General features: G+C 32.1%; 1 protein-coding gene across 1 annotated transcript; it reads left to right on the forward strand.

Annotated features, from left to right (window-relative positions):
* The first annotated feature begins 5,762 nt into the window (after positions 1-5,762).
* On the forward strand, positions 5,763-10,397 carry LOC111501975 (pescadillo homolog). The gene is made up of 4 exons (XM_023155908.2): positions 5,763-5,918; positions 5,978-7,119; positions 9,003-9,333; positions 10,045-10,397. Exons 1-4 carry the CDS (start codon positions 5,895-5,897, stop codon positions 10,297-10,299), a joined length of 1,752 nt encoding a protein of 583 aa, XP_023011676.1. The 5' UTR covers positions 5,763-5,894; the 3' UTR covers positions 10,300-10,397.
* The last annotated feature ends 4,373 nt before the right edge of the window (positions 10,398-14,770 follow it).

Consider the following 14,770-nt stretch of genomic DNA (forward strand, 5'->3'; position numbering starts at 1 on the left):
TGTAGCTAAATTTTTGACATCTACAGATTGAACAGGAAGTTTCAAATTTGAAACTGTTCTTACGTTTGACATGTCAAAAATTTCCTGATTGAGTGTTCCCTGAATTTTCAAATTGACACGTTTTGATTGGTCGTCTGTATAGGAAGTACAATTGATATATATATATATATATATATATATATATATATATATATATATATATATATATATCTATTTATGCCTATTGAGCATCGTCAGTACCGGGCAGGAGGTCCTTGATTGAAGACAAAATGTGACCCCCCCGGGTTGAGTGCCCTGAGTTGAAATCTTCTCCACATGGTTAATGTATACAGAACATCCCATCTTGTCCATCCACCCCCGCTCCCCCGGAGCGGTCCTCAACTCAATGATGGGCACTTCAGCAAGATTGACATCTGACCTTCTTTGGTCGAAAGTCAGCCTCTATAGTAGGGGAGCCCACGATGCAAAATGGGGATTTACTTGAGCGTCATAGAGACATATTAGGTTGCAAAGCTTAGATGATAAGAAGAAAAAATGTTATATAATATATACCAATTATATAGATTTTTAAATATGTGAAAAAATACTGTTGTATGAACATACTCGAGCGCATCAGATATTGATAGCATCAATGTCGTATTTTTAATAAAGTTGGAATGTTAATCTGATCGTTTTCATCATGCGGGTGGTTGTACGTAAGGGTTGAAAGTGAAAAGAAAAAAAAATTAATCGGGCGCGTCAGATTTTCTGAAGGGGTGATAAGTGCAACAAAAAAAGCTCTTATTCAATAATCTGACGATTTCCATCTAACGCAAACTCGCGGCCATTGTTATAATGTGCAAAAAAATTCGCCATTAATTGAAAAGCTCAGGAAATAGAATGCAAATAAATAAGTGTATGTTTTTTAAGTAGAATACTGGTTTTTATAAGAAAATAATTTAAAAAAAATAATTTTTTATAATCAATTGATCAATTAATCATCATCTTCATCACGAACGAGTCTCTGTGATCAGCTGTGATGGCGTCATGGCAACAGAATTCAGAGTGGGGACGGAGTGAGAGAGTAAAAGATAGACAAAAAGTGAAAGAGGAATAGAAACTCGGAGAGGTAAATGTAGGTATCACACAGCTGCACGCATTGAAATTTATCGATGAATTTTTGTTATTTCGGCTTGCGGAAATCGTCAGATCATATATTTTTCGTTATCCTTGAATTATTTCCTTCAAAATAAAAAAAAATCAGCTACGCTCGAGAATGTCGAAATGACGTTATTTTTTTACAACTTTGCTGCCCTCCCCTTTCTTTACGTTACTCTCAAATTGTCAGATTACTGGAATATACACTTTTTAGCATGTAATTAACTCACTACTACATTAATCTGACGCGCTCGAGAATTTATGATCAATTTTTTTTTACTGATCTGATCCTTTATCCTTCACGGGCGGCCTTATATATGGGGTTCATATTTAGTGGAGGTACTTAACCGGGTACAAGATATCCCCCTGTATATTAATCTGCCGCGCTTTAGTAAATCCCGAAATCCCCGCTTGGGCTTCCCTATTACTAGGTGTTTTTACTTTCTGATCTGTTGAATTGTTTTATCAATCGAACTGAATTATTGCATGGGGTCCCCAAAAACTAACCGGAGACGAGTGGACAAAATGTGAATAAGCAAGAAAAGTACTTAATAAAAATAACTGCATAAACGCAAGCGACACCATGTACTGACGATGCCCAATAGGCTAAAACAGTTGTCTAGCGGTGGCTTTTGAATTGAAATCAATATGGGAATGATCAGAATAGTACTTATCTATTCATATTTTGATTTTCATGGAATTATTTTCCAGCAGCTTGGCTGCATTAACCTTTCTCGATTTCATGTCATTTCTAGAAACATATGTATTCGTTTTCCGATGGCATTCCAGGTTAGCTTCCCACGCAAGGAAACAAAATGTAGTCAGCAGCGCCTTCAATGATGTATTCGAAAGTTTTCAGAAATAGGTGGGAACCACCGACATAACCCATTAAGATTATGACGGTGGTTATTAAGGTTATGTCGGTGGTTATTGATGTTATGTCGATGGTGGGAACGTCTGGCTTACCAATCTAAATTTTTATTGCTGTTGTCTGTGTGTTGTTGGCATTACTTTTATCAACCGAAAGGAAACTATCAAATACGTCCTTATATTCACTTAAGTTCACTATGTGTGAATGTATATTTTTGACAAGCAACCATATAGGATGAGTATTTTGAGTTGGTTTTCTATATCTAGTTGTAGGTTGGCTCTTCTGTGTATTTATCATTGGTCAGTTGTTTTATATAGTTGATGTTTGTATTGCCCATTTTTGAGTTGTATTTACTGTTTGGAAGCCGTTTTTATTGTATTCATTTCTCATATAGTTTTTTATATTCAATTTAAGGCCAGAGCTGCCAGAATGAAAATGTAATAATGTACTAAATCATGAAACAAAAAGTACTAAATCCGGAGAAAATGTACTAGAAAGAGTAAATATCAATATGTACCAAAACGGACTAAATAGCACCAACATCGAACACAAAAAGTACTAAATGAATGGCGGGAACTTGAAATAAATGACGGGAATTTCAAAGTAATGATTTATTTATAGAAACAAAGGAACAAAACTTCACATTGTTACTGTAGACCTATATAAATAAAAAAATAAATATATACATTTATTAAAATAAAAATATCTTCTGAAATGCATACAGATATAAATACTATAAACAATGATAACAAAAAAACGTATTTGAACATATATTGCCTATATCACTTGTACAGCAACCAATTCGTAAATAGATAAAAATGTAACAGAAAAAAATGTATCAACATGTCAACAGAACAAATGGATTTATACTGTAACTCTTGTATAGAAACTAAAAAGAAAAATTAGTATATACAAAAAACAAAAAAAAAATGTTATCTAGAAACAAATTAAACCTATATCACCTTTATAGAAACTAAAAGAAAAATTTGTCATATTTGTCTGAAAAAATGGTGGAGTGTTAAAAAATATGCATTTTTAATGGAATAAGAGTTTAGATATCAGTATTGGAATAACTGACTTTAGTTTTTAATAATGTATCTGATGGAGTCCATGTTATACAATTATCATTTTTCAACAGTGCCTTGCAGTGTAGTAAAGAGCTGCAATTTTCTACTGATAACGAATTTATTGTTTTTGTTTTGATTAAATTTAACTGAGAAAATATTCGTTCAACAGTAGCACTAGAATGGGGAAAACAGTATAGCACAAATGAATTTAGATAAGTTAGGAAACATGGCTTCATCAGCTGCAATTCTCGTTTTTAATATATGGAACCAAAATTTTTCGAAGTCTAGAGAGTGTAGCTTTTCAACAATATCGACTGGTAAATCAGGTATGCTCCTAAATTCATTACTAATCTCTTCGATATCTTCTTCTTTAATTATAATACACAATACTTTGTGTACCACTAAGAACAAGACTTGGATTTAATATTTCAAAACTTTTATAATTTTCTGTAAAAGTGGAGAAACGGTTTTTAATTTGACAACACAGTTCTATATAATATTCCAAACATTTTTGCCAAAACCCATTTAACTCTAAATGATTTATTGTTAATGATTCTATGTACATTTGACATTTAGCTCCAATATAAATTTTGTCTAATGATAAATGCTCACTTATATTGGAGGGATCGATTTTTCTTAAATCATTGCAGCGGTCAACATAACTTTTGTTCATAAAATTTTTAGCAATTTTTTTGAACAAGAAATTTATTTTATAATTCAAGTCAAATAATTTCGACCTTTCAGATTGGAATTCCAAATTAATTTGGTTTATCAGTGATAGAACATAAGACAAGAACAAAAAATATAATTTGTATACTGGATTGTTAAGGACATTCAATAATGTAGCTCTGCTGCCTTCAAATTATCTTCTACGGCAGCTAAAGTGAAAAAAGGAATTAGTGATGACGAGAACAATAAAATCCTATTAACGACTTGCTCTAAAGATAACCAGCGTGTTTGACTAGGACGTAATATTTTCTTTGGTTTTAGATTAATAAACTCTTGAAAGTTTTTTAATTCACTCATTCGCTTTGAACTGTGGCTAAAATAAGAATACAGGTCACGTGTGAAGTCTTCAATCTGTTTAGGTAATTTTGATGATGCTGCTGAAGCACATAAAGACATTGAGTGACAAACACATCCAATCACAAAAATATTTTGATTAATTTTCTGCTTGAGACGTGCTTGTACACCAGTAAGATTTCCTGACATTACAGATGCGTTATCTGCTGCAAAACCTATCATGTCAGAAGTCTGCAGATTATAGTTTTTTAATGTTTTAATTATTTTATTAGTAATAGCTTCAGCAGAGCACTGCTCAACTTCCACCATATCCAAAAAACAGTCTTTTACTTCATTTGCTTTCAAATCCGAAAATCTGATTACTAGGGCTAAACAATTTTTTGTTTATATGTCGGTGGTTCATCTGCAATAATCGAAAATTTCTGACCCTGGACAATCTCAGAAATTTGAGTGGAGAAATGATTTTTAAAAATTTTTAAAGTCATGGTGGCCTTAGTAGGTGCACATTTAACATTTTTTAAAAATATTTGAGTCATGTCCTATGGAAGCTACAAATTTAGGGAGATGGTCCATGAGTAAAAATGGAAGATTATGTTCAGCTAGAAACATAACCATTTTTAATTCTGCTCTCCTTACATCATCACTCAGTAGAGATACCCCTTTTGGTAATAAACTTGTAATCAATGGACTTGAGTGAGCAGCCCTTTGCCTAGATGAATGCTGCATACTGTTTTCATGTCTCCTTAGATGGACTATACTACCACTAATGTGTTTTTTACAAATACTGCAGAAAGTTTTTTCGTTCTTGGATTGAATTCATTTAAACTTTTCTCGCCATTCTTCCCGAAACTTTTGCTTATAAATACGTTTTCTTTTTCTTGGCGGATGCCCCTCTTTATTTTCAGACTCGAATTCTGATAATGAAAAAAAAAGTGTTTCTAATCTCTAATTCTGCTTGGCTAATATCACTGTCAATTTCTAAAACAATATTTTCATTTTCATTGACCGGTTCTAGTTCTGAAGCAACCTGCTTTTTTTCTCGTATAACAAACCTTCAAAAATAAAACATATTGATACATGATTATTAATTATAATTTACAATTCACAACTTGTCCATTTTTATATTTTACATCACCAAAATGGCCATACACTTTTTACCACGGTTTACATTTGTTTACAATTCAAATATGGCAATTGACACTGACAGTGATAATTGACGATTTTGACAAGAGCTTCTCATTTGTACTAAAAATTGTACAAAATATAAATTTTTTGCAAAAATGTACTAGATATATTGAATGTAACACTAACGTACTGAACATTGGCCGAAATCACTAGATCTAGTACGAAAACACTAGTTCTGGCAGCCCTGTTTGAGGCTACCTCATGCATAATCAACTTGACATCTGACGCTAATGACAAATACACAGGGGAGCCAACTGAAAAATATGGATTCCAAATAAAGTTCTTATCCGTTATGATCAATTAATAAAAACGATATTGAGAAAGTATTGACTACCAACATACATCAAGGTGTATGTTGAACATGGAAACGCTGTCGGCCCAAATATCGTGCGATTTTGGAGGGAATGACTTAATATATGAAGATAGTGCCAAGAAAACCCATTTTTTGTTCGAGTACTCGATGTTCTGTGTCCATAGAACGTGACATTGACATTACAAGAAATTTTAAACCTAATCTTACCTTTTACCTAAACATAACCATAAATAACCAGTTCTAGTATATGTACACGTGTTTATTTTCATCTCAAGTTTGAAATAATTGCCGCAATAAAATGGTTTCAAAACGCAAAAAGAAGGTAAGATTGTGTTAATTTATATACGTAAATTATATTACATGGATCGGTAATGGTTTCAGTATACAACTGGTGAAGCAGCCCAATTCATGACAAGAAAAGCAGCTCTGAAAAAATTACAGCTATCTCTAAATGATTTCCGGAAGTTGTGTATCGTTAAAGGTATATACCCAAGGGAACCAAGGAATAGAAAACGAGCACAAAAAGGAAATACAGGAATTAAAACCCTTTATCATGTGAAAGACATACAATTTTTACTTCATGAACCAATAATATGGAGGCTCAGAGATTATAAAATATTTAATAAGAAAGTAGGTCGCGCTAGAGCAGTTAAAGATTTTGAAAAGCTCAATAGATATTTGAACAATCACCCTACACTCAAATTGGATCATATTGTAAAAGAGCGATACCCAACGTTTATAGATGCTCTGAGGGATTTAGACGATTGCCTTACATTATGCTTTCTTTTTAGTACGTTTCCATCACTAGCACACGTTCCTAGGGATCAATCTGCTTTATGCAGAAGATTAACTTTGGAATTCCTACATGCAGTTATAGAAGCAAAAGCACTCCGAAAAGTATTCATTTCAATAAAAGGGTATTATTTTCAGGCAGAAATCAAAGGTCAAAACATTACCTGGATAGTACCACATAATTTCTCATTCACTCCCCAAAGTAAAGCTGATGTTGACTTCAAAATAATGTCAACTTTCGTAGAGTTCTACACTGTAATGCTGGGATTTGTCAATTTTCGAATTTATAATAGTTTGAATTTATTTTATCCTCCTAGCTTTTCTGCTTTATCTCAGGCAGATAGTGAAAAGTTATTAGTGGACGAAGATGTTTTTATTGCTGAAAGAGTTGCTGCACTTAATTTGCCACTATCAAAATCAAGTAATGAATCTATAGAAGACAATCTTGAAATAGATAGTTTTGATATCAGTGAAGGTGATGCTGAAAAGTTGGAAGAAGCCAAGAGGGAATCCGAGAAAATCAAACAATTAAAAACTCTTTTCAAAGGAATGAAGTTTTTCTTGAATAGAGAGGTACCACGTGAACCTCTTGTATTTATTATCAGATGTTTTGGAGGAGAGGTGTCCTGGGACAAAACCCTGTTTGTGGGATCTACTTTTGATGAAAACGACGAGTCCATCACACATCATATTGTTGATAGACCCTCAATGGAAAAACAATTCATTTCAAGGTAATTTCGGTTGCTCTTTATCCAAATAGTATAAATATTCATCATGGCTGTTTTTGTACGTTTAATTTTTATTTCTTTCACCGGTGTTAGGCGTCCAAACATTTTTACAAAAAACAATTTCCCCTAATTTCAGATACAAAAAGAGGTTCATAATGATTTAACACGAAAAATGAGAAATAAAACTTTCTATGTTTTTTACTACTTGTATTTGTAACTAACGTTACTGCAGTTTCGCGTCCTATAAGAACATAATTTTTTATGATGATCTCCTACCACGTATTAACTGCTACATCCATCAATTTACACTTTAGTGTGTTTAAGTGATTGTTGAGTTCTTATTTGCAATCACGCCTGGCAATAGAACTTCAGTGTTTCATAAAGCAAGAAAAGTGGCATTGCATGATGTGGCTCTGCCAAATCATTAATTCTTGCATAGACTAAGGATTCTTCGAGTTTCAATTATCTGAATAGTACATTTGCACCAGGAAACTAACAGCGATGACTGGAGATATGGAACTGGGTGTCCTAGGGTAACTATTGCAAGGAAGATCAGTAATGTTTTGGGAAGGCATGCATGGTTGTCATATGCGCAAGTTATTTCCATTCCAGATATTATGACAGGAGATAGATATGTTGGAAACATTGAATCCATTATTTATTCTATCCAAAATGAAATTGGAACCAATTTTATTTTCATGTATAACAATTCTTGGCCCTATCACACGAGAATAGTTCAAAATGCCCCAGAGATTCAGAATATTCAAAGATTACCGTGCTCAGCAAATTCGCCAGATATGAATCCTTTTAATCACATGTGGGATTTCGTTTAATGAGCAATCTAGATGTACCATACCTCAAGTGTGAGTCTTATCAAGGCATGATATGCAGTTTTTGCTGTAGAACTTCCAAGTTTTCTGGAAATGATATTGATGTGAAATTTTTTGTTCCTCTCAGCTATGTACTGAGATCAGCTGATTACAACTTTTCTGTAACTTCAATAATACAGGAAAAATTGACAATTACAAGAAAAGTCCAATTTCATTTTAAAACTACTGAAGATATTGAATTTTTCTAAAGAGCCACTTTTGTAAAAGTTTTAACAAAAATTCTGAAACTTTTTCTGATATCTCTAAAATTTCTTGAATTATTCAAGAAATAATGTAGTTTTATGAAACAACTCAGAACATTTTATTGACATTGAAAATGTTCGGCGACAGGACTTGAGATGGACTAAAAACTCAAAATGTTCAGAGTTGTTACATTATTCCAAAATTTCGATTGAATAAGTTTTGTATATTCCATGGAGTACTACAAAAGTTCATTCATATCATAATGTCAATAGTTTATGAATTTCACAGCTGGTATGGTAGTTATTGGAATGATAGTTATTGGTATGATAGTTATTGGTTAAATTAAACTTGTATGTTTTGTCCACTATTATGACAGTCACCCTGCCGCATAATTTGATCAAGGCCTACCAGCTCTAGTATTTTTTTCTATGAGAAGTTTGGAATTATTTGTAAAATTATGAAAATCGTGCACTCGACTTGCAATATATCCTGTATTTCATATGGAATTTAGTTGAAACTACTAACTGGTTTATGTTCGGTTGTAGTATTTATATATTTTGTAACCAACAATGGTTTCAAAGAATGTTGAGGTATAAATAAAATTGAAAATTTTGGTTTGTGTTGTAGTATTTATATGTGACAAATGACCTATCAAGACATCAAATTTTTCAAATTCTTTGTAGTGGCTTCTCAATTCTGCAAAAACTCGGTAAATTGACTCGTCAAAATTTATAACTAATATTTTTGAAGAATGATTAATTTGAGTACTAGAACATTTTAACAACTTACTGAGATTTATTTTTTGTGAAATAGGTATTATATCCAACCACAGTGGGTTTTCGACAGTGTAAATGCTAGAGAGCTTCTCCCTGTCAACAAATATTTCATGGGAGAAACCTTACCACCTCATCTTTCTCCATTCATCGATAAAGACCGTGATCAGCAGTATATACCTCCTGAGGCCAGAGCACTCTATGATGAATCCGAATTGGAACAACAGCATAAGCGAGATGAACTAATAGAAGATGGTAAAGTGGTTGAAGATGATGGAGAAGAAAGTGATGGTGGTAATCAAGAGGAAAAAAGTACTGTTGATCCAGATGGTGAGAGTGATCAAGAGGAAAATATTGAGAGCCCTCCAAAGGTAATCTTTGAAAATTTGTCTTTTTATTTTTTCTCTCAAACTACATAAACATAAAACATGGTGAACTACATAAACTGAATAAAATAATAAGATTTCATTCTCACTTTGAAATTACATTCACCTTTCAGGGCAGACTTTTATCTTGAAAGAAATAGTAGAAACCATAATACCTTTCTTTATTAGATTTCTATGAATGATTGAGATTTTGTGATTTACAAAAAAGATGAGTGACGTGACCTAGTTTTGTAACAGAGAATGAACATATTCATTCTTACTTCAACTTTGACCATCGCTGTATCTTTTGTGTTTGGGAACATACTTTCAAGGAATAGTAGAATCTAAGAATAGTTGACACTTGAAATTAATGACGTATTAACAATTGATATTTTTTAATATATGAACAATATAATTTGTATGACGAATTTTTCAGCAATATATACTTCTAAAAAAAAACAGATATCTTGCCTCTAGATACTTTTATAATGAAGAAAATAGGTAACAACTCATTTTATCATACTATCAATAGTTCCAGAGAAATTCTTGATTTCAAATTGAAATAAAAACCCCCATAAAACATTCATTTATAATCTGGAATATAAAATATATGTCCATAATCCATAATATCAGTTGGAAATTACGGATATTTAATGTTATGGATACTTGGAATTTGCTTATTAAAAATGCGAATAAAAATATTTATTAAATTTTCAGAAATCAAAAATGTCCGTCAGTATTGGCGAAGTGTATAAAGAGGTTCCTTGGGAGAAAAATAGACAAGAACGACAGGAATACCGTTTGAGGGAGAAGATGGTAAAGAAGAAACACAAAAAATTATATAACAGCATGATGCAGGGCAAAAAGGATAGAGCTAAAGAAATATGGTTGCTAAGGAAGAAAAGACGATTGCATGATGAAAAAAAGGTTGTAGAAAAGAAGAAAAAGTTCAAGGGAGCTGCAGGAGAGTAACTTCAGTGATATAAACATTTAATAAACCAATGTTGAAGTGTTATGTAAATGAATAAGAACAATTTTTTTTAAATAATATACATGGATTTGAAGAACTGGGGGATAGTTTCTTTTTCTCTAGTTTGATGTTTTTCGGTAAATTAGACAAGAAAAAACCAATGTGCAAATTACAGTTTAAGACTCAGGTCTGATACCAGATTTGATGGTGTAATATCTAATGACTACGGAGATATCACTATTTATTTTATACATAAGCTCAATGAGTAGGACAGAAACATTTTCTCATTGAGCTTATTGATAAAACAATTGGTGATATCTCCGTAGTCATTAGAGATAACACCATAAAACCAGATATCTTTGGATTCCTTATTATCATCCCTAACTGATCATGTAATAGTATACAAGGTATCTCATTTGAAAATCCAAAATTGATGTCATTTTCAGAAAAACCCGAAGTTGAATTTGTTTAAAAAATATAGCCAAATAAACAAAGGAGAAAAGGGGGCTGTACCATGAATATGTGTCACACGATATATCAATTGAATCATCTTCTATATACCCATATCCATCAACTAACTTTCTCACAATGTATTGTTTTCATAATGTAATAAAAATTATTTTTTCATTCCTCGGATTATGCCTTAATACGTCACCTTTTATGGTCTGCAATTATTGGCGAACTGTGCTGTAAAGACACAAGACCCATGAAAGAATTGCTAAAGCACATTCTACAATTTCCGAGAGGCATGAAGTTGCAAAATAACATGGCCTATTTCTCCCGTTTTACTACCAAATTATCAATTTTGCTGACTTTGAGCAATTTTTTTCTCAAAAACTGTCCATTATCTTTCATTGTGCCCGTGGGTACTTTTGATCAGGACATTGAAAAGTTCAACATACCAAGAAATCTGCAGAATTCACCGAAAGCCATTTTCCATAAGGTTTGTGCGTGGTTCTTTGGCGCCTGCCAGCAGAAGGTTAGTGTCGGTGATGTAATTGATCAGATCAGCAGAGTTAACACTTTTCATAACTTCTTTGTCATTAATTAAAATAACAAACAATATTGGCCTAGAATACTAACCAGCGGTACTATCATCAAGGTTCCCATTGTCCTTGATCTGACTGTTGCACTATTCTTATTGAGTTCTAGCTGTTTCAATAGACCTATTTCTCAGATAGCTGTGTTGGGATTCGAAAACATTTGAAATTCATAAAAAATATTAGTCAATTACCCATTGCTATTTCGAAAAGTTTAGATATAAGTTAATAGGCATGAAGTTGGATAATTTACATTTATTTCCTTTTTTGTTAAGTGGTTTTGCTATGAGTACTTTGAGTTCATCTGTAAAAATACCCTCCTCAAAAGATTTTTTGATTAGAAAAGTTGAAATGTATGGTTATGAAAATCTATTGCTCTTCCAAAACCACTTTCCGTGGCAATACCTTTCTGCATTTATAAAATATTTATTGACGGGATTTACAGCCTCCAATGAATTATCAGTTTATAATTGATAAGGACGTGCAAATTTAATTTTCTGACGTACGCTACGGTTCACGTATGAGGAAGTAATGTATGAAAATTCAGTCGTTTCCCACCATATTTCGAAGTGAATTTGTTATATATTTCCGTATCTGGTACTCATTCACTAAATTCCTCGCTAATTACTTAGAATTAAAAAGGAAATGTGAATGGAACATTCAAAAAATGGAACATATTTTTTTTTAATAACGAAACCGTAAATTCGAAAGTATGTATTATGTTGTATCAACAGTCGTGTCCGTTTCAATGTCATGTGTTTTTGTACCAGTACTATGTACTATGCAATACCAGTACTATGTTGCTGTTTCGCTGCTGTTCCAATGTTTTGACAGAATCAACAAACTTAGGCGTGCGCAGCGTTATAGAACAGTGCTTTCAAAAAATTGTTCTATACAGCACCACCTAGTGGCGAGTTACAGAAAAATTGATAGCCTAAAAACCTTCTCTAAAAATTACTTATACATGTCAAGTTTCATCACGATCAGCGATGCAAAAGTTTATCACTTACCAACCAACCAACAAACATCCATTTTTATATATTAGATTAGTTACAAGTGAACCAGTCACTTTAATGACGTGCCTTAGTATTTTAGATTTACTGTCAGCTATTTTATTTGTATTATCTTTTCTTGTCCTTTCTAAGAGGTTATTATTAGCTCTTTTTCAATTCATTGTATATTACTTTACAGTAAGGGTCAATTTTAGAAATAGACTAAAAAAAATTAGCACTTTTCAGTTTTGTAATTTCATGGAAATTGAAAACTTTCTTGGCGGATTTCAGTTAGTTAGTTCAGGGTGTATATCTGACCAAGTTTCATTCCTTAATTGTGAGCAGAAATACAAACTTTGTTGACCTACATTCCCCTTTATTTTACAGTCTGCCATGGAAAATTCAAATGAATAGTTCTAGGCTAGGGCATCCACTTCAGAAATTAAACATTTCATTTGAAATAAGCAGATACATATATTAGATTTAGCCAAGTGGGGCTTGGAGGTGATGGAGAATTTTCCAAACAAGAATATGTACTCACTGAGATTTTCCTCATCTGAATTAAATAATACTACCTCAATTCCTGGTGTTCTTATATGTCATACTGTTATGACAATATGTCATATTGTTATTGATCTGAAAATCTTAGGAACATATCAATGTGACATGAATATTTTAGTACAGGGGTGAGCAACTTTTTTAATCAACTATTTAATTTAAATTTTGAAATTTTTTGGGGGCCGCACATAAAGTAACACTTATTAATAATTTACAAAATTTAATTTATAATAAACATTTGAATAACAAAATACAAAATAAAAAAAAAATTGTATACAAATGTTCATGCAAAAAAAACAAGAAAAGAACAGAAAAAAGAATTAACTTGAAATTTTCAATGAGAAATTTGGCAGTGGTTTTTCATTACAAGCTGCTCAATATCAGTCGGAATTGATAAGGTAGCTACAAGTACCCAGCTATCTAATCGTACATCACTCAGTCTTGATTGGTGGTCACTTTTGATTAATTCAATGGTTGAAAATAAATGATTGCAAACATACGTACGTCCGAACAGAGACATCACTTACTTTACATTTTTCGTCAAAAGCGGAAATTTCTCAAGGCTCACATAAGGTTTATGAAAATTTTCTATGTTTACTGAAAAAAATACATTTTTTCAATCGGTGTTATTCTGCATGTCAATCACTTCCATTTGAAAGTCTTCAGGAACTGTATCCACATCGATATTAAATGGCGGGGAAAAATTTTTATTTTTCTAAATGTGGAAAGTGAGACACATTATTCTGCAAAAGATGCTGTTTCCACAATTTTTATTTGCGTTCAAAGCCCTGAATTTTATCATACAAATTCTAAATAAACTGTCCTTTATCTTTAAGTTATGTTGATAAAAAGAGCTTGATTTAAAAAAATAGTCTGTTGTTATCCTAAGTTTTACTCCATTTGAATAAATTTATTTATTCGGAGTTGTTTCGTTGAATTTTTTTTGTTGTATTTTTTGTATCATAATGTCTTTTTATGTTATATTTTTTTAATGTCGACACAGTCTCTGAGCATATTAAGCATACAGATTTGTCTTTGACGAAAGTGAAAACATAATCAAATTTCCACTTCTCTTGGAATACCTGTGCTTTTCCAACATGCTGCTATTATGGATTCAAATTTTGAGTTAAAAAATTTGCAGGAAAACTTAATGTTGAATAAAAAAACTCTTATATCACTTTTTTCTCAATATTGCATCACGCCTTTCAAGAAACACAAGAATTGATCACTTCAATGAAATGAATGAAAAAACTAATTTTTACTGGTTATTTTATTTTTACGACCGGTTTCAGGTTTTACCCCATTATCAAGTATAAAGCTAACTAAATTGGAAGAAAGTAATACAAATCATGAAACAACAAAAATTAATTGGCACTCCGAGGCGACTTCATTGATTCCAGTGGCGCATTTCCTTTTTCAGCTGCATGAAAACACTGGAGATTATAGAAATTATCGGGGTTGTCAGAAAGTTGGTAGAAAATCGATAAAATAAACTCAATTTTAGATATGCTTGGCGTACCGTATAAACATATTTAACGGGTCGCTTGGACGACCAGTGTTGCTCATCCCTGTTTTAGTATTTACTGTACTAGATTTTTTGTGTGTATTTTTTGAAAGCTACTATATTTGCGGTATGTTAATGAATCTGTTTTATATTCGATTCTAGTATTATTAGTCTTCTTTTGATGAAAAAATTATACATATGAATTACTTTAAAAGCTTTGTACTTGAAGAAAACGGTTCAAGAAATTGTTAAATAAATATAAAAAAAATCTGATCAAAATCCTGCAGCACAAGCAGATAACTGACTATGAAATGTTCTATCCATCCTGGAGTTAAATACTGATCTCTGATATATGAATGAAAAGTGCGTCATCAAACTA

The sequence above is a fragment of the Leptinotarsa decemlineata genome, unplaced genomic scaffold (assembly GCF_025532065.1).
Source record: "Leptinotarsa decemlineata unplaced genomic scaffold, Ldec_3_MD MMD2_tig00001019_RagTag_RagTag, whole genome shotgun sequence".
NCBI lineage: Eukaryota > Metazoa > Arthropoda > Insecta > Coleoptera > Chrysomelidae > Leptinotarsa > Leptinotarsa decemlineata.